General features: G+C 36.2%; 1 protein-coding gene across 1 annotated transcript; it reads left to right on the top strand.

The window, feature by feature from the left end:
- The first annotated feature begins 572 nt into the window (after positions 1–572).
- Positions 573–20,232, top strand: TGDS (TDP-glucose 4,6-dehydratase). The gene is made up of 12 exons (XM_006211008.3): positions 573–779; positions 2,688–2,754; positions 3,908–3,976; positions 5,080–5,170; positions 11,028–11,170; positions 12,281–12,379; positions 13,336–13,395; positions 14,600–14,643; positions 15,244–15,409; positions 16,812–16,870; positions 17,501–17,598; positions 18,744–20,232. Exons 1-12 carry the CDS (start codon positions 694–696, stop codon positions 18,827–18,829), a joined length of 1,068 nt encoding a protein of 355 aa, XP_006211070.1. The 5' UTR covers positions 573–693; the 3' UTR covers positions 18,830–20,232.
- Positions 20,233–20,672: the final 440 nt, after the last annotated feature.

Below are 20,672 nucleotides of genomic sequence, written 5' to 3'. Positions count from 1 at the left end.
AAGACCTGAGGGTAAAAACTAAGCAGACATCTAGGGAAAGGGTGTCTAGGCCCAAGAGAAGTAGCATGCCTGGGAAATTCAAGGAAGAGAAAGGAGGAGAGAGAGGCTGGGGCAGAGTGAGCAAGAGGGAGAACAGTAGAAGGGATCTAAGGGTAGAATCTAGGGAACGTGTTTACCAGAATTGTAAGTAGCCCGTACTGTCTGTAACAATATCAACGACAAAGTAAACAGCCATTTTGCAATTCCAACCTCGCACCTCCATACTTTGCAAGTACCCCCCGGAGTTCTCAGCTCAACTGGTGAGTAATGTGTGAAGATCGCTGTAGTTCAAGAATGAAAATCATTCCTAACTCTGACTATCTCTGTAGCTAAGTAAAGTCTAATCCACGCTGGTGTCACTTACCCCGAAATGTTTAAGGCCCCGCTTTCCTAGCCACCCCAGTTACTCCTAGCGGGCCAGGTGTAAGCGCAGAAGAGCTGCGCCTGCGCAGTGTTGCTTCGAGGCTCTCACACCCGAGGGCCCGCCCAGCCTTCCAGGGGGCGGGGACAAGTCGGCCCAAGCTCCGGAAGTGGCCGCTGCCCGCCCCATTACCGTGTCGGGGGAGCAAGACGCGTCGTAAAAAGTCGCGATGGAACGTCCCTGCGATCTACTGAGCTGGCGCTTTACGGTGCTGGGCACTGCTGAGCTGGGAGATGTCGGCCGCGGGCTGGGCCGAGCCCTTGGGTCCTCCCAGCAGCTTTGCGAAGCGAGTTCTGGTGACCGGGGGTGCTGGTTTCATGTAGGTAACGGTGCCGCTGGCCCAGTAGTGGCTCCCCAGAAACCCCAACTTTTTCCTGCGCCTCCGCTTGGGATCAGCTTTGGGGGTCTGATTGACATGGGGAGGGTCTTAACGCACGACGATAATAATGCCACCACCCCCTTTCCTGGCCTGCGAAGACGCGGCTCCTTTGATACTTAGACTTCCTTTAAACGCCTCTCAAGCAAAGCAGAAGTGCTGTGGTACAGTCCACCTTTCTACCTGGGCCGAGTGGTACCGGCACTCTTCTGAGTGCGCCCACTTCGCAGTAAGCTGCTCACCCCTGCCGCAACCCCAGCTCAGCTCCCGCGCCCCCGCGATACGCAGGCCGTGTACGTGTCGGCGCCAAGAAACGGTTTTTGGATTATGATAGGAGTTTGTTTTAGTCAGCTGACTTTTAAAATTCCTCTGCCAGTGCTGTGTGCTAGTTGTTTGAAGCCTCTTTCCCTGTCACACCCGCATTTAATCAGCACGTCCTCTCATACTTCCAAAGCGACCACTTCTCACCCTTTCAGTCCTAGCCCGTGGTACTGTTTGCTTTTGCCTAGACTGCTACTTGTAGCTTCCTGATTGGTCATACAGCTTGCATTCTTGTTCCCTTAAAGCCTGTCCCTCACTTAGAAGTCAGTGTTTCACTGTGATGGTTCCTGTCAGAATTAGAATAAAAAATCCAAACCCGATCATATATAGAAGACTCTCAAGTGCCCAGGCTCTTAACCTGATCTTCTATCATTCTGCCCCTTGCTTTTCTGTGCCTGTCACATTCACCCTCTTGCAGTTCCTGGAACACACGCGTCTAGTTCCTCCTATTTTGAGGCATTTGCACTGGCTTCACCTTTGCTTAGGGTGTTTGCATCACTCAATTCAGATATTAACTCAGACATACCTCCTCCTGGCTTTACCTGATCATCTTATCTGAAATAGTTCCTGTCCCAACTAACACACTTACCACTACCTGAAATTACATTTTTTTTTGTGTGTTTATTTGCTTATTGCCTACATCCCCACCCTAGAAGGTAACTCAACGCCTGGAAGAATGCTCCCCCACCAACCCTGCACCCTTTAGCACATTAGATCACCTCTTCTAATCTGACAGTGACTTGGAGGAGGGTCCCAGGCAAATTTCACTTACTGAGAAGAGGAGCATGGGCATTAAATGGTGGTCCAGGAAGGGTACACCCTAGAAAATTCTGTGAAAGGGCCGTCAAGTACAAACTCTGAATTTGTTCATAGTTTGTTCCTAGGAGCTCGCATTCTGGTGTATACGATAAAATCCGAGGGATCATCTCACTGAGAGATGCCTCTGGTTCCACTTCAGGGTCCCCTGAAACCTGGGAGCCCTGTCAGTATTCAACTCAGGATGGTTTCAGCAGTTATTAGCCTTGGAAACCTGGGTTTCTGGTTTACTACACCACCAAATTCTTGCACCAGGAGCTGGCAGTTGCAGTAGGGTTACTGTGAACGTGGACAACTCCTATGCTCTTATCAGCTTACTTTTTGCACAGTTATACCTACAGTCTCTGAAAAGGCACATTTTAGTTTCAGTCCATCTGTACTGACCAGTACCTGCTATGTTTATGATACTGCTTTACTCCCACACTCAAAGCGTGCATGGACAGCATCATTTGATTAATTATTTTCTTACCCCCAGCACCAGTGAATTCTCTCTTCACCATAGTGTAAAGGGAGTGTAAGATTTTGTATATCAATACTGTTGAGATTATTGAGAACTGTGGGCGTGCGTATATTCAGTGTAGTTACATTACTCCTGTTGTAACAATTTAAAGGTATCTTTGAATAGTTTACTAATACTGGACAGCTTAGAGTAACATTCAGAGTTTAGAGAAAAGGTTTAATTTTCTACTAACAAGATATACTTTTTTTCTATAGTGCATCACATGTGATTGTCTCTTTAGTAGAAGACTATCCAAACTATATGATCATAAATCTAGACAAGGTGAGTTTTATAAAAATGAGCTCCATGTGCTGAAACTTATTTATGTTTGTATTAGAATCCTGTCGTGCTGATATTTTAGTTTTTTATTTAGTCATTTTAGCAACTTGGGGGCCTATACAGTTTATGCAGTTTTTAATCTTACATAAAGTCTTGAAACTTTTTCATTTATTATGATAGCCCATAATGTAAAGGTTTTAAGTGCAGTATTTTTACTAAAACAAAATCTTCACTCTAAATTCAACATTTAGTGTAATCCTGTGATTGTTAACCTTTTTTGGAGTTGAGAGACTGATTATTTCATTCTGTCATATGGTTTTACAACTGCCACCTCTTGGAAAATTACATATTTATTTTTAAAAATAAAATGCAGCTATATTAATTTTGAGAATTTTTCTGTATTAATTGGAATATCCCTGGAGATTCTGAAAGCTGAGATTGGTAGTCACTGCATTGTTGACTTTAAACACAACATGCAGTTATCTTAATTTCATAAAATGTTGTAGTAAAAGTATGTAGAAAAAAATAATTAGCACAATATTCAATACCTTGTCATGGCCTATAATGAAAAGGAATGTGTATATATGTATTTATATATATGTATATATGTAAGTATATCTGAATCACTATGCTGTGCACCAGAAATTAACACAGCATTGTAAATCAACTATACTTCAATTTAAAAAATATGTAAGTCTTGTTAAAATTTACCTGTCGTAATACTGTAGACAGTAATTTTTTTTCTTATCTGTATACCAATTTACTAACAGATAACTCAGGAAAAAGCGTAATGAGTTATAATATGTGTAACATAGGTGTAATTGTATTCAATCACTAATTCCTTTTCAGTAAGGAATGGTAAACCCTTACAGCCACCAGTAGCTGGAGGCAGATCTGGGCAGGAAAGTTTTTTAAAAGAGAGGCTTTTAAAAAGCAATTTTTTTGTATTTTGAAAAGGTAACAAAATACATGTTTTTTGTTTGTTTGTTACTTTTAAGATACCAGAAACTTCTAAAAACACTGAGGACAAACACTTTAAAAAGACATGTTCTTGTATTACGATCAGAACATCTATAGTCTTTAAAATAAATTGAAGTTTTATAGGAAAAGCTATTATCACTTTTTGTGTTGTTTCTCCTTCCTTGCTTTTTTTAAGCTGGATTACTGTGCAAGCTTGAAGAATCTTGAAACCATTTCTAACAAACAAAACTACAAATTTATACAGGTACGAAAGTGTTCTTATAATTATATGATTATTATACTGTGCCTTTATAGTCATTCAGATGTTATATCTTTCTGCTTGATAAATTTGTGTAATAAGGGCTTGGAAAGCACAATTATTAAAGACCTTTTAATTTCCAGAAGTACCACTTGCTGTGGAGAATACCACTTGTAGATTGATGTCACACACAAAGCAACATGTGATTTTTGATGCCTTGGTAGATCTATGAGTAGCTGATTGAACTTCCATGGTTTGTGATTTGGGGGCCTTCACTAGGCTCCTTAATAAGGCCTTGTTGGGATTTAAATGAAAGAGACTGGTATAAATCAGGGTGTGTTACTCAAGCCAGCCAACAGTCAAAACGTCCACCAGACAGTCCCTGATAGTTTTTTCCCATGAAGGTGGGTTGATTGGCCCTGGAAGGGTGATTCTTACTAGCTTCTCTTGGAAGAGGCCAAAATATAAACCAGAGAACCAGGTCATTAATTCACAAAGGGAAATTTTAATGTCAAATAAAGCTATTTATCTAATGATTTGTGTGTTTTTTAAAAGGTGATTTTATAAACTCTTCTTTTAACCACAAATCTTAAAGAATCTACTGAGCAAACATTTCATAATTCTGTTCTTCTTTATGAAAGTGTTTTTCAGTCACTGAAGAATTGTTGAGAATACCTATTTAGAACTAAGTGTATGTCACATCAAAAGTACTCATAAATTTGCTTAGCCATGGTGAAATACATTTTTCAAAATGTCATTCCAGTTGTTACATTTACTTTAAATATATTTCAATCATGGCTATCTCAAACTTTGAAAAAAATAAATTAAAAATTTTCTTGGTTACATAGTCACCTTAGGTTGGCAAGAATGTTAAAAAAAAAAGCTACCATAATTCTTAGTATTGCTCAATAAAATGTTGTTTAGACACTTATTTACAAAAACGTATTTTAAATTGAATATTTTATATCCTAGGATGCTGGAGAAATACATCATTACTACATTTGACCCCTTGGTTGAATTTTCAAGATAACTCTCTTTGAAACCAGGATGGTCACTGTGAATGAGAGTGTTCAGTGAAACAGTTTTTTCGTGTTTGCTTTTTTATGCAGGGTGATATATGTGATTCTCACTTCGTGAAACTGCTTTTTGAAACTGAGAAAATTGACATAGTACTACATTTTGCTGCACAAACACATGTAGGTAAGCGTTGTTTTATGTTACAGTTTTGATGGGCAAATTTTTTTTCCAGTGGCTAACTAGCCAAAATTAAAATCTAATAATGGAGTTGAACAAGTAGGTACTTAAATATATGCCTTTGCAAGAACGTACACCATGCTTTACCAGAAAAGCCCATGGTCATTCTGTCATTGAGATACTTGGTGCTTTTCAGATCACCTATATTAGTGTATGTTGAAGTGTAACCTTGAATGCTGTCTTAAAACTGATTTCAACCAAATCCAGAATAGTGATTACTACTGGGGAGATGGGCCTTCAACTGTATTATTATGTTGTTTTTTTTTAAGGTGGGTGGTAGATACACAGTTGGACATTATATTATTGTCTGTACTGTTTTGTCCTGAGATATTGTGTAATAATTTGTCTAAAATTTTATATTGTGAAATATAACATACATTAAAAAGAATTTAGGAGTAGGGTTAAATGATTAATGGTATTGCAAATACCCATGTAGCTATCATCTAAACAAAAGATAGAGTGTTGCTGAATAGCAGTAGTATTACTACTGCCTTATTACCTGATTTTGTTATAATTTCCCTTGGTTTTTGCTATAGTTTTTCTGTCTGTGTATTTATCTTTAAACAGTGTAAGTTAGTTTTGCCTGTTTCTAAATTTTATAATAATGTATATATAAAATAACAAGTAGGTTTTTTGATCTTGCTTTTTCATCCTTGTAGATTCTTCCTTGCAGTTTGGTGTAAGTGTAATTTCATTTTCAGGGACGTACAATATCCCATTCCAAGTATACAGCACCACTCTTGGGTTTGTTTTACTCTTGATAGACTTTTGGGTTGTTTGCACTTTGGGGCAATTTTGAGCAGTACCACCATAAGCATTCTTACACATGTATCTTGGTACACATTTCTTTCAATATGTAATGGGAATCATAAGATCTGCACACACTTCAACAGTGAGATAATGTCCAACTATTTTACAAAGCAGTTGTACCAATTTCCTGTCCTCCAGGAGACCCCCTGTTGCTCCAGATCTCACCAATGCTTCGTTTTGTCAGTCTTCTCCATTTTTATCAATCTGAATAGTGTGTAGAGAGTGTGATTTTAATTTATATTTCCCTGATTACTATGGCTGGCTACGTTTTATCTGTTTATTGATAATTTCAATTTCTTCTTTAGTGGAATGCTGTTGAAATCTTTTGTCCATTTTTAAATTAGCTTGTTTATCTTTTTCTCATTGATTTGAAGAAGGTTGTTTATGTGTGTACATACATATATACACATATACATACATATATGTATACTGGATACTAGTCCTTTGTTATGTGTATTACAAATGTCTTCTCCCACTCTGTGGCTTATCTTTTCATGTTTTTGTTAGCCTGTTTTGATGAACAGATATTCTTAAATAAATTCTTAATGAATTTGTATACCTTTTATGTTGTGATTAATGCTTTTTGGGTCTTAAGAAATTCTTGTCCCAGGATCATGAAGATATTCTCCTACATTATCTTTGAAAAACTTCATACTTTTGTCTTTCACATTTAGATTTGTAATCCATTCGAAATTGATTTGTATATGAAGTATTAGAATCCAGTTTCATTTTTTTCCATCTGAATACCAGTTGGACCTCTACTGCTTATGGGAAAGTTTATCAGTTCCCACTGCCCTCTCAGGTATCAAGTATCTTTGTATGAGTACCTGTTTCTCAACTCTTTATTTGTCCATTTGTGTATGCCTGTGCTGATTACACAGTATATTGACTAATACAGTACTTTCATATCTTGTAGAGCAAATCCTTATGCTTGGTTAATGATATGGCAGTTCTCCTTCCAGCAATTTATGGGATGTTCACCAATATTTCTGTTGTCAATCTTTTGTGGGTTTTTTTTAATGTTTTCCCTGATTATTAATAAGATTAAAAACCTTTGCATCTGTTTATTGGATTATCCTCCCCCTTTCTTGTTGATGTATCTTCTTTAGAAAGTTTCTGTTTAAGTATCTACCATTTTCTAGTGGATTGTCAGTGTTTTCCTATAGATTTTTAAAAGACCTTTATATATTCTGAACTCAAGCCTTTTGCCACTACCTTTTTTCAGTCTGTGGTTTGCCTTTTCACTTTCTTAATGATATCTTTTGATCAATTGAAATTCTTCATTTGAGTGTAGTTCAATTTATCAACCTTTTCCGTTAGTAAGGTTACTGCTCTTTGTGTTCTATGTTAGAACTCTTCCTACCTCCAAGGTCATGGAGATATTCTCTTATATTCTTTTCATAAAAGTTATTGTTTTGCCTTTTACATTCAGATTTTTTTCCCCGCATATCACTATCAGTTTGACCCGACACTGTTTATTGAAAAGACTCAGCCTTTCCCCGTTGCCACCTTTGTTGGAGATCAGGTTCCCATGTGTGCTTGGCTCTCTTTCTGGGCTCCTGTTCTGTTCTGTTTGTCTTTGTCCATCCTTATGCTGTTACCACACAAATTACTATAACTTTATAATAATTCTTGATACCCACAAAGCAAACCCTCCTACCTTTTTGTGGTTCCAAAAAATTATCTACAACTTTGTTGATCTTTTCTATTATAGGCTTGTTTTCTACGTAATGAACTTCTACTCTTACCTGTACTATTGTTTCTGCTTTGTTAGGCTTATTTTCTGTTGTTTTTTCTACCTTTTTGTGGTATTATTTAGCTTATTAATTTTGGCTTTTCTCTAATGATGCATTTTAGGCTATAAATTTATTTCTAAATACTAAATACTGCTGTATCTGAATCCCATGTTTTCATGTGTACTAATTTAATTATCTTTTATTTTTAAGATTTGATTTCTTTTTCAATCCATGGAGTTACTTAGAAGTTTGTATCTCAACTTCCAAAAATGTATAGATTTTCTTGTTACCTTTTCATTACTGACTTATAGCTTAATTGTAGTATTGGTTAGATAACACACTACGTTGATTTCAGTTCTTTGTGCTACAACTTACTTTTTGGCAATATAGGGTCACTTTCTGTAAATATTCCATGTGTATTGAGAAGAATGTGTCATCTGCAAACATTAAGTGCATTGTTCTTTGTAGATGCATTAGATTAAGTTCATAATCCTGTTCTTTAAATTTCCTTTATGTTTCTGGTGAAATGAATCTTTCAACCTTATGAAGTGATCTTTCTTCCTTGGTGATGGTACCACCTTGAAGTCCATTTTGTTTGACATTAATATAGCTGTATCACCTTTCTTTTTGTTATTATTTCATGATGATATCTTTTTCTATCCATTTATTTCCAGCCTTTCTCTGGCTATGGTTTAGCTGTGTGTCTTATAAACAACTTGTGTGTGGATTTTGGTTTAATTTTCAGTCTGAGCATCCTTGGTAATTGACTTGAATGTTTAGATCATTGATATATTTGGATTTATTTTTACGATCTCATTATGTGCTTTCTATTTTTCTCACCTGTCTGCTTCTTTGCTTGTTTCTTTTAAAATTATTTTTCAGAACATTCTTTCTTGCCTTCCTTTTTAGAAATTGTTACTTGCGTTTTTAAGAGCTTGACTGAAGGAATTTTATTCTATTTTTCTTCCTCTGCTAGTTCAGAAGTTACATATTCTGTTTGTATTCCTTAAGTGGTTACCCTGGAAATTACCATATGCATAATTAGCTTATCAAAGTCTAAAGTCCATCAAAACCTTTGCCCTATTCCCAAATAATACAAGGGCCTCAGACACTTTACCTTCACTTATCTATTCCCAACTGTTTTTAGCCAGGTTTTGAAGTCTATCTTGTTTTGTTTTTTCAATTCCACTAGAAATCATTATTTGTACTTTATATAGTCAGTATTCATTTGTATGTGGGGTTTGCAAAATGATGACATTTTAACTATGTCATACATTCTTCATTTATGAACTGGAATACCTATAAAACTAAATTTTTCTTCTAAGTTATTGGGTTACCTGGAATTTAATTGATATAGAAAGGTCAGGTAAAATGCTTGATTCTTTTTGTTTACTTACAGGTTTTATTATGATGAATTAGTTTCCTAGCATCCTCCGTTTTCCCTCTTTTTTGTAAATTCTTCAATTTTTACACATTTAATTTTTGTTAATTCATTGTAGTTATTATTCTTATTTTTATTATCTCTGTCTTTTCCACTGTGTTCTCCTCTTCCCCCTGCAGATAACTGTATATGCTTTTATTTACGATTTATTTTTTCTTTTTATTAAAAAAGTGTAACCTACTGCCCTTCTTGGAGAAATGGTAGCCTGCTGTATATATTTTACTCCATCTTGCTTTTTTTATATAATGGTGTATCTAGGAGATCATTACACAGCAGAATGGATGCATTCTTTATTTCTTTCTATTTTCATAGTACTCCATTGTGTGGATGTACTGTGGTTGAGTATCTTTTCTTTTTTGCCATTTTAAAAATAGTGCTGCAGTAGACGGCTTTGTGCCTGTGTCTTTTTGTATATTTATCAGTTGATGTTGGGGAGAGATTCCCAGAAGCAAGATTACAGGATATATGACCTCCTAGGGCTGCCATGACAAAATTCCACAGACCGTGTGGCTTAAACAACAGAATTTTGTTTCTCACAGTTCTGGATGCTGGAAGTCCAAGATCAAGGTGCTGGCAGGTTTGGTTTTTGCTGAGGTCTCTCCTCAGCTTGCAGAGCACCTTCATCAGTGTCTTTACATGGTCTCCCCTCTGTACATCCCTGGTTCCTCTTTGGTGTCCAGATATCCTCTGTTTGTAAGGACACCAGTCGCTGGGCCCCCCCGAAAACCTTGTTTTAGGTTTATCACCCTTTTGAAGATCCCGTCTCTAAGTACAGTCACTTTGTGAGGTATTGGGGGTGAGGGCTCCTCCATGAGTGGGGGGGACAATTGAGTCCCATAACACTGGGTTAAAGGCCAAATGCGTGTATAATTTGCCTAGATATTGCCAGATTTCCCTCATTAGGAATTGTAAACTTTTTTTTTTTTGCATTCTCACTCCCAACATATAAGTGTGTTTTTCCCCATAACCCAACCAACCAATTGTGTTGTCAAATTTTAAAATTTTTGCCCATCTAATAGGTAAAAAACTGTATCTGTGAGTTTTTAATTTGGATTTTCCTTGCTATAATTGAGGTTGAGTATCTCAAGCTTAAGGACTATTTGTATTTCTTTGTCTTAAGTCTTTCTATCTCCTACCCATTTACTACAGGGTCATTCCTTTTTACTTTTTATGACTTCTTTCTAGATTGAAGACATTAACCCTTTGTCTCTGAAAACTTCAGATATTTTCCCCTGTTTGTCCTTTGTCCATTTACTTTGTTTATAGATTTTTTTAAACCATGCAAGACTTTTTAATGTTGTCAGATTTATTAGCTTCTTTCCTTTTGCTTCTGGATCATAAGTCGTAGTTAGGAAAGTTTTTCCTGTTCCCAGATTATAGAGAATCAATTCATTAAAGTGAATTTGTTTTAAAATAATTCATACAGCATTTTTTTTGTCATATTCAGCAATCACATGTCGATCTGAAAAGCCTAGCCCTCTGTTAGCAGAAACTGGAAGTTTCAACATTTTTTAAATTTAAGAGCATTTTGAAGTTAGCTGTATCATTCCTTTTTTTGTCGTTTTCTTTTTAGAATAAAAAAAAATTTCCTGTAAATATAGCACTGGTATTTTTCTAGGTTCTAAAAATTGACATGGACTATGTAATTTGGGCTTAAAGAAGTCGTAAATAGCAGTGCATTTTTATGTTATTTTTAACACTTGCAGTTGTGGTGAATGAAGGAAAGTAAATAGAGCTCTCCTTAAACCTGAGTCTACTGTTTGGTATTTGCTTTGTCCCTTGGATAGAATCATTCTAGCTTTTTCTTCTTTTTCAGATCTTTCCTTTGTCCGTGCCTTTGAGTTTACATATGTTAATGTTTACGGCACTCACGTTTTGGTGAGTGCTGCTCATGAAGCCAGAGTGGAGAAATTTATTTACGTCAGCACAGATGAGGTATATGGAGGCAGTCTTGATAAGGTAAGCTTAGAAAATGTCCATTTCATCTCCTCACCCTCTTCCATGATACAAGCCTGTCTTACTAAAACCTACTCTGGACTTTTTTATTCTCTGATATACACACTTACGGGACTCTCCAAAATGTTATTCCACTGTGTCTTCTGTTCAAATCAAATAATATGACCCCAAATGGGGAACAACAGCCTTGTCTTGGTGCAGACTTGTATGTAATTTGACTGACAGTGTTATGTGAGAGCAGCAGGTCTCACCCAGCTCCCATCATGCACGGCGTTCCCACGGGTCACAGCACGTGCTGGACTGCAGCACACTCCCGCCTCCCTTCTCCTCCACTCAGGACAGCACGTTGCAGTGTCAGGGAGCGACTTCTCCTTTTTGAATCATTTGTAAATATTACACTTTATATGCATAACAATGACTCCATTCTCCAGTCTGTATTTTTCAAAGTCAGTGTTTGCAGCGACCTCATTTTGTCCTGTGTTATTTTTTAAATATATCTATTTACCAAAACACGTGCATAGTGGAAAAAACCCACGTAGTCTGAAAAGAGTTACAGTGAGAAAAAGCAGACCCTGGCCACTTCTCCTCAATTCCTAATCCTACTTCTGAGAAACAATCCTTTGCAACTCTCTTTGCAGTTTTATCAGGTAAGCTTCTTCCTTCTTGTACTCTTGTCACCCTACATCAGCTCTGACACAGTAACCAGAATGATTTTTGAAATATAAGTCAGATTGTGATATTACTCTGACCAAAACTGGTCATTGTTTTTACAGTGGCCTTCAAGGTTCCACATGTTCTGGCCTCTAGCTTTCCAACCTTGTATCCCATTTCTCTTCCCTCATACCAGCCTCCGTGTAGTTCCACTGGACACAGCTCTGACTCAGGGCCTTTGCACCTGCTGTTCTCTCTGCCTGCCTTGTAGGGTTGTTGTGAACCTTAAAGAAGTTACTACATGTGAAGTGCTTAGAAGAATGCCAGGCACATAGTTAGGTTTCAATAAATGTTTTTTTAAATGTAGTGATTAACATTTCAAATTTGTAATATATTCCCTGATTTTTCTACTTAGAAAGTGTGCGTAATACTTATTTTTTTAATATACTTTTTCAAAATTAGGAATTTGATGAATCTTCTCCTAAACAACCTACCAATCCTTACGCATCGTCTAAAGCAGCTGCTGAGTGTTTTGTACAGTCTTACTGGGAACGATACAAGGTAAGAGCTGAGCTCAGAACCTCTTGAATCCCTTCTCTTTGAATGTAGGTGTTAAAACTCCCAGTTAGCATCAGCAACATTTCATTTTCAGAACAGAAGACATAGACTGAGAAAAGTTACATATTAAGGAATTTTAAAAACTGATTTCCTATATTGTGTGGACAAAGCCAGACCTACTTCTTTTTATCCCGTGCATCATTTAAAGGAACAATTTATATATGTGTATTTTTCTACTTCAGGAATAGGTAGAGCATTACAGCTAGAGTGAAAGCCCTGTTGGAATGCCCTGGGTCCCAGGAGCCTTCTTAATGGGGACAGAGGGTGGGCAGATTCCCCACCTGCCGCTGCTGCTCTTGGCTCTGCGTCAGTGGGAGGTAGAGTGGCCCCGGTGGCTGTCAGTGTCCCTGGGGAAGCCTTTCCCACTATGAATCTTGAGCTCGAACCCTTGTATTTGGCTTCCCACTGATCTTCCAGTGTAATTAGGGGCTGGGTCAGAAAGGCAAGCCAAGGAATTACTTAAGGTTCTCTGGCCTTCTGTGTTACGGTAGCTTTGGTCCTTTCCCTGCATGGTAGCTCTTCTCATTTGTAGGGGTTGATACAACAGAGAAAGACAACTTGAAGTTTGACATCTAAGGTGGTCTCTGAAATAATCAGGTGGAAATGATCTTAATTTTCTGATGTCAAACCTACAAACCTGCCTCCATCTATATTCATCCATCCCTAGTCCCAGTAAGGAAACTAGTCCTCTTCTTCCTCTTGGAACCTCTGCCTTTATCTGAATCCTGTCCTGTCCTGTCTCTTCAGGAACCTTACATTAGAAAAAAAATCCCTTCATTTCTGCCCTTAAGGTGTATAGATTTATTTAGCCAAAAGCTCCCTTATTTTAAAACTGCTTGTCTTTAGATAATCATTATTATTGGACTTTTCCATTGCCTTAATGTCAAATACTCTTTAAGTTTCCAGTTGTCATCACACGAAGCAGTAACGTTTATGGACCACATCAGTATCCAGAAAAGGTACATTTAACTTCTGAATCCATAATATGTTTTAGTGATTGTAACTTCTCATTATTTAAAATAATCTTTCTTCAGTTATTTGTCTAAATAATCTGTGTTGTAATTAACCATAATTGTAAATGCTATATAGGCCACATGCAAATCTCATCAGGTTTAGAGTTCGAAGACTCAAGTTTAAGTCTCAGCTCACCAGCTGGCATGACCTTAGGCCCTTTGAACATGGTCTTTAAGTTGACGGGTAATTATAATACTTAGGAAGGACTTCGAAGGATCCAGAGAGATGATGTATGTGAAAACGCCTTGTACTTTGTGGGATTCTAGTGTTACACCAGTGAAGACTCCTTCCTGGTTTGCAGTCAGACTGTTATGTTAGGCTGTAGAGAAATGTCAACACTAGTTGGAGAGTGGTGCGGGAAGCTCGAACATAAGTTTGTCTTGGTCAGCTGGTCCAACCCCTCTGTGTTGCTGCAGGCCTGAATGTCTTCCAGAAAGTAGTTTAAGTAGCGAGTAAAGAAATGTAGATAAAAGGCTGAAAATGCCTGTGTGGCCGATTCTGTATCATTAAGCTCAATGTTAAGTAATTGTTAGTCTCTCTGTCTAAAGTCTCTCTACAAGACTGAGTTTTCTTACTTCCTAGCTGGTTGCACTGATCTGTTTGCCCAAGGGAAAGTATTATATCATGATCTGCTGGTATTAATAGCTACTTGGCTTGGTTTTTGAAGTATCTTTAACAGATTTATTAGAAATTCAGTAATTTCTTATCTTACCCTGTTTAACATAAATTTTCTTTAAATCCAGTGGTACTGGAATTACTTTTTATTAATTTCACAAGCACAAATTGAGTGGGTACTATATGTAAAATAATAAGTAAGAGATGATTCTTGCCCAAATAAATCAACATAAAATTGAGTTTTGTGATGAGAGCAAACTGTTCATCCATATTTTTCCTGAACTTTTTCACTATTTACATCATTTTTCCTCATTTTCATCTAGCAGATAACTGATTTTTGTGAACTACGAAGCGATCTTAGAGTTCTTTCATTTATCAAAATTATAATAAGTGTTTCTTGAACTCCTGATAAAAATTAGCAGTTATTCATAAGTGTATTTCTTGACAGTAATAATCCTTTAATCTTATGATGAGTTCAGATTCATATTAATGAATGAATTTCCAAAGTCTAAAATGATATTTAAATTTTTTTAGGTTATTCCAAAATTTATATCTTTACTACAACACAACAGGAAATGGTATGTCATTATTTACCTTTATACCCATGTTTTTCTGATACATAATAGTAGTTAGTGTCAGTCTTTCTTGAAAATCATGAAGTTTTAGAATTGGAGGCCATGGACTTGAATGTCTCAACAAATTTAAGAATTTTTCCTACAATCAGTGTAATAGTTTTTTAAATAGTTATAATCTGTAATTCATCTTTATAATTTAATTACTAATTTCATTTAAATGATCTACCCTAAAATTTTGAGTTATAGCATTAAAATTTACCATCTATCTTTATATAATTTTACCTTTTCAAAGGGTTTATTTAATTCATAGAGCTACAGATATTCTTCAAAATGAACTTAAGTTATTAAATTGATGAGTAAATATTTCTCAGGGGTCACTTATATGTTTGCTGCTTTCCCACTGAGTACCTACAGAGGGGTTGGAGATCCTTTAAGAATTATGGATAAAATTTAGAAGTCATGATGATTTGTATTTTCAGTAAAAGATATCTAGGATCCTCCTGGGATTGGCTTCTCTGGAATTGTACCCAGTCATCACCTTACTCTGGTTTGGGAGAATTTACTTCTTATACTTTATGATTCTCTTTCATTTCATCTTTTTAGTTGCATTCATGGATCAGGGCTTCAAACAAGAAATTTCCTTTATGCTACTGATGTAGTGGAAGCATTTCTTACTGTCCTCAAAAAGGGGAAACCAGGTGAAATTTACAACATTGGAACCAATTTTGAAATGTCAGTTCTACAGCTTGCCAAAGAACTAATACAACTGGTATGTGTATATTATAAAAGGGTACTATTTTCAAAATTGTCACTGAGTCAGTGACAGTAATCACTAATTGTCAAAATCAACAATTTACAGTTTACTCATTTGAAAAATGAAACAGGAAATGTATGCTGAGGTGTTCATTATTTGAAACTGTATCATTTATTTAGTAACAGCTTTTCAGGAAAAAAAATTCCAATATGTTAAATGTACATACCCATTATAAGGCATATTCAATTTGAGAAAATTGAATATGAAATTGTATGCCCTAGAATCAAGGAACAATGATGTGTAAATAACAGTTGTGAATGCATGTATGTATTAGCATCATTTATAAATCTCAGGATTCAGTAGAAAGAGGACCAAGCAAATGGAAAAACTGATTTTCCTTTACGCAACTCCCAGCACGCTCTGTACTCCAAACAAGTGGGTTTCCATACCAAGCAATTCTCAGACACCAGCTCGTGTCCTACAATTTAACTTAATTTCAACATTTTCTACTTGGAGATAGCATCAGATCCCACAGGTTAAGGGCTCAGTCCCACAAGACTGCCCTCACTTCACCTGTCAAGTCACAAGACCTGGTTGTCACCTGTGCCTCTGATCAACCACCTATAAATCTGAGGTAATTTTCTGGAGTGGTTCACAGAACTCAGGAGAACAGTTTACTTACTAGATTACCGGTTTATTACAAAGGGAAGGAGCTGCATAGGGCAATCTGCCACGCCCTCTCCAGGTGTGCCCCCTCCCAGCACCACCATGTGCTCAGCAGCCTGGAAGCTCCTCTCTTGAGTTTTCACGAATATTTCATTAAGGAGCCATGATTGGTTAAATCATTGGCCACCGATGATTAATTCAGTCTGAAGTCCCTTTCCCCTCCTTGGAGGTGCGGGCAGGGAGGCTGAGTTCCATCCTTCTAATCACATGTTAGATTCCTTTGGCAACCAGTCTTCATCCTTAGGGGCTTTCCAAAAAAATCACTCATTAACATGAACTCTGGTGTGGTTGAAGGGACTTGTTCTGAATAGCAAGATACCTTTACCTCTTGGGAAACTGCAAGGGTTTTAGGAGCTCTGTGCCAGGAACAGGGATGAAGACTAAATATCTTATTTCTTATTATGAATCACAATATCATGCTGAGTAATGAGTAATTTTGGCTTATGGTCATTACCATAAGCCAAAAAAATTTATTTTCTCCCATAGTTTATATAATGTGTATTCTTTCTGAGCTCAGACAGAATTTCGATTATAAAGTGTAGAAAGTGTTAATAAAATGCTCTTTATCTTGGCCATCTCCCCCACTCGGAGGAGGTGGTTTTTCTTGTCTTTTGAATCATCTGTTGAATACCGTCTTTATTCTCTGGTCTCATTTTATAATTTGACTCAAAAGTCTTCTCCATTCTGACAGATCAAAGAGACCAATTCAGAGTCTGAAATGGAAAACTGGGTCGATTATGTTAATGATCGGTGAGTAACAAGTTAAAACATTGGGGAAAAGTGTGAAATCTTAGGTACTTATAAAATTGTAAAATGTATGGACTTACCCAGTAAAGTTTATCTCTTGAGTTTTCTGCTAAAATATTTGTTCCTAATTATAAATAACATAAGAATAAAGTGTAGCATTGTTACTTATACCAGCTGTGTAACTTAAAGAAAGTTATTGACCCTTTCCAAGGCTGAGGTTTCCTTCAATGTGAAATATGGATAATATACTTTGCTTACAGAAGAATTTAAAAATTTTATTTATAATGTATATAAAGTACCAGATCCAGGGTGTGGAACATGAGTCCTGATATGTTTTTGTGCATTTATTTATTCATTCATCAAACATTTAGGTATGAGGCATTGCATTCATACCTAGATTGTAGTTGAAATAAGAAAAGAATAAGTCATAGAGATGAGGCATCTAGATTATACATGATTTTTAATGTATACTTTATTTTACAAATTTTCTATAAAAAATGTGTCATCAGGGAGAATTTTTTGAGAAGAAATTAGAATTATGGTTAAGATGCATGGACGCACATTATTTCTCTTAGTATTTAAATTTGTAAATATATATCCACAATGTTATTTTAAATCTGTTTGTTTTCCAAGACCTACCAATGACATGAGATATCCAATGAAGTCAGAAAAAATACATGGCTTAGGATGGAGACCTAAAGTGCCTTGGAAAGAAGGAATCAAGAAAACAAGTATGTTATGAATTGATCATTTTAGGGCAGAGGGGGATTCAGAAAAATTTTTGAGGCACAGTAATGTTTAAAACACTCCAAATTCAGCAAAATGTGGTGGTGAATCACTTTCACTTTTTGAAATTCTTATGTTTAATATATTTCTAACAGTAGTAATTAAGTATCTTGAATTTCATAGACTAACTTTTGGTCACGCTTCCTTTGTCTTATTAGCATTTATCAGGTACCTATTTCATTGGTTCTCTGGCACACTTTTTCAATTTTTTTCACATCCTTGAAAGGCATATGTTTTACAGTCACTAGTGTCTTATAATTATTATTTCAACTTTTTTTTCCTTTCTTACTGATACATAAAATAGTGGTCCATCTTAAGATCAGTGGCATCTTAGATTTGATGAAATATAGACATTGACGTCTTTGAGTGTCTTAAGTCTTTTTATACTGAAACAAACAAGTAGGAAATAAATTTAGTATGTGCAGAAATATCCATCCATTGAAATAAGTGTAAAGTCTGTATATATTTGTTAAAATTCTATTTAGAAATGTACTCATGAGAAAAGATATCCAAATATAGGAAAAAAGTCTTGATTCAGAGCTTGACATACAAAATACTTGTGTTGAATTTTAGATAGCAAATTCAAAATAATTTATCAGTTTTTGAACTAAAAAAATTTATTAATAGGATAGCAACATAAAATGATTTTACATATTAACAGAAGGAAGTCCACATCATCTCACTAGGCCTGTCATGCAGTATAGTGAGTGACATTTACATGAACAAAATACTGTACTTTTTTTTCTGTAACTTTATTTTTTCCATAACTTGAAAACCAGTGCAAATGATTTCTCCCCCTTTCCCCCTGAATTCCCTAAAATCCGAATGTTTTAACACTTAATATTAGTTAATTCAACATTGAAGGACTTTTCAAGTTATAAAGAAAAAAAATAGTTGATTTTTAAATCTAAGTTTTCAGGTATTGAAATACCTTCTGATTAATGTCACTGGTTCAAAGTCACATTCTTTTTGTCATTAGGCAACCCTTGCCTGCACATTAGCTGATGGGCAAGACTTTTCTTACTTAGCAGGAACTCAGTAAATAATGGTTAGTTTTTTTATTTTTTATTTTTGTCTTTTGTTTCATCAGTTGAGTGGTACAGAGAGAATTTTCACAACTGGAAGAACGTGGAAAAGGCGTTAGAACCCTTTCCAGTACAATCACCGTTTGTATAGTCAGGACAGTTTTCAGAGAAAGAAGAAAATTTCCCTACCTCGACAAGTGATATGAAATCAAGTGACCAAATGAAGTGTCCTCTTTTCATTTGGAATCAGATTATGACTTTTTGTATAAAATTCAAATGTACAATGAATGCCTCAATCTTTGGAAGAGTTTCAGTATTCGCATAGGACTTAAATATCAAAATTCTGTCAGAAATCTTTTCTCCTGAAAATTATGAACTGATGGGCCTAGGAAGACTGTTGCGTAGGTGTGGGCTGGGAGGGAGGAATCCCCTGGTTCTGAGAGCAAGGACAGGTAACAGCTCTGGGCAGATGACAGCCTCCCCTGGCACCGCACTCAGCTTCCCAGCCTTTCCCACCGCCTAGAAAGACTCCAAAGTTTTATAGGAAATACAGGATGAGCCTTATGCCCTAATTTATCTTTTTTTAAGGTTTGATGTTGTGCTATAATTGCTTCAAAAATGGAACAAAATGGAAGCATATCTAGCACTTTTTAACTTTTGATAATTTTTTAAAATTAAGTTAAATATTTATAAAAAGAAGGATGTAGTTTTTATATTTTCAAAATCAGTCATTGAACTATATATAACTTTGTATCAGAGAAATTTTATCATGTATTTACTGTTTAAAATAATTTTATTTATAAAATTGTCAGTATTTTAATGTACTTAATGTAGAATGTGGCTTTTTAAAAATAATGTATGTTTTTATTTTGCTGTAGAAAATGTTTTTAAACACTTGATTATATATTTTTAATTCCTCTCTCTCCTAAAGACTTTAAGATGATTTGAAAAGGTAATTGATTGGATATTGCCTTGAGAAAAGGAAAAGAATCAAAGATGGTGCCTAGATTTCTGGCTTCAGTGTATGAGTGATGGCTTGTTTTCTCTGTGAAGCAGGAAGCAAGGTTATTAATTCAGAGTTGGGTGGGGGGGTGGGGGCTGGGAGTGGAGTAAGGGTCTTGGGGATGTGGAGATTGGAAAAAGAGTAATGAACAGATCCAAAATTAGTAAGAGGATTTGCCAAACAGGAATGAAGCACAAACTGAAGTTGAACACTGTAATTTCAGAATTCTGATACATGTAAAAATAGAGTGAGCCAGAATTGGGCCTGGTAGGATGTTGACTGGGCACCAGGACAAGAGAGTTGAGTGAGAGAGACTGAACTGATGGTCCCCTGGTCTTAGTTGTGTAGGAAAGAAAATGCTTCTTGGAAATAGCCTGTAGCTCTAGAGAAAATGGAGAGGAGGAGAGGGCATAACGGAGTGGGGTAAGAGATCAGAGAGGCAGCTGTAGGAAGTTACAAGAAGAAGATGGGACCAACTGAGAGCAGACGGTCTTTGATGGAGCTTGGTCATTGAGGGTAGATGACAAAATAAAAGCACTTTTTCTGTGTCATTTGTTCTGTGTCATTTGTTCTTGTACATGTTTTTGTGTACTTTTATTTCCAGTTTTAATGTTCTCAGTGTGATTTACTTTTATCATTTGTCTAATCTCAGGAGATAACCTTGATAGGCCTTAAACATATAATGAAAAAAGTTTGCAAAATTTATGCAGAAAGTGTTAAAAAAATTGTTCCACGTCATATGTCGTTAGGGAAATGTAAATTAAAACAGCAATGAGATACTACTGCACACCTATTAGAATGGCCAAAATCTGGAACACTGGCACCACCAAATGCTGACAAGGATGTGAGCAACAGAACTCTGGTGGGAATGCAAAATGCTACAGCCTGTAGAATTCTCCCTGTCGTCACCAGCATCAAAAACCCTCCTGAGAAATGTCAACTACTCTCGTCACTTTAATTGCCATCTTTTCTCTTTTTCTTTTTTAATTGA

The sequence above is a fragment of the Vicugna pacos genome, chromosome 14 (genome assembly GCF_048564905.1).
Source record: "Vicugna pacos chromosome 14, VicPac4, whole genome shotgun sequence".
Lineage (NCBI taxonomy): Eukaryota > Metazoa > Chordata > Mammalia > Artiodactyla > Camelidae > Vicugna > Vicugna pacos.
The sequence above is the reverse complement of the archived record's forward strand: the minus strand, read 5'-3'. Positions and strand labels throughout refer to the sequence as shown.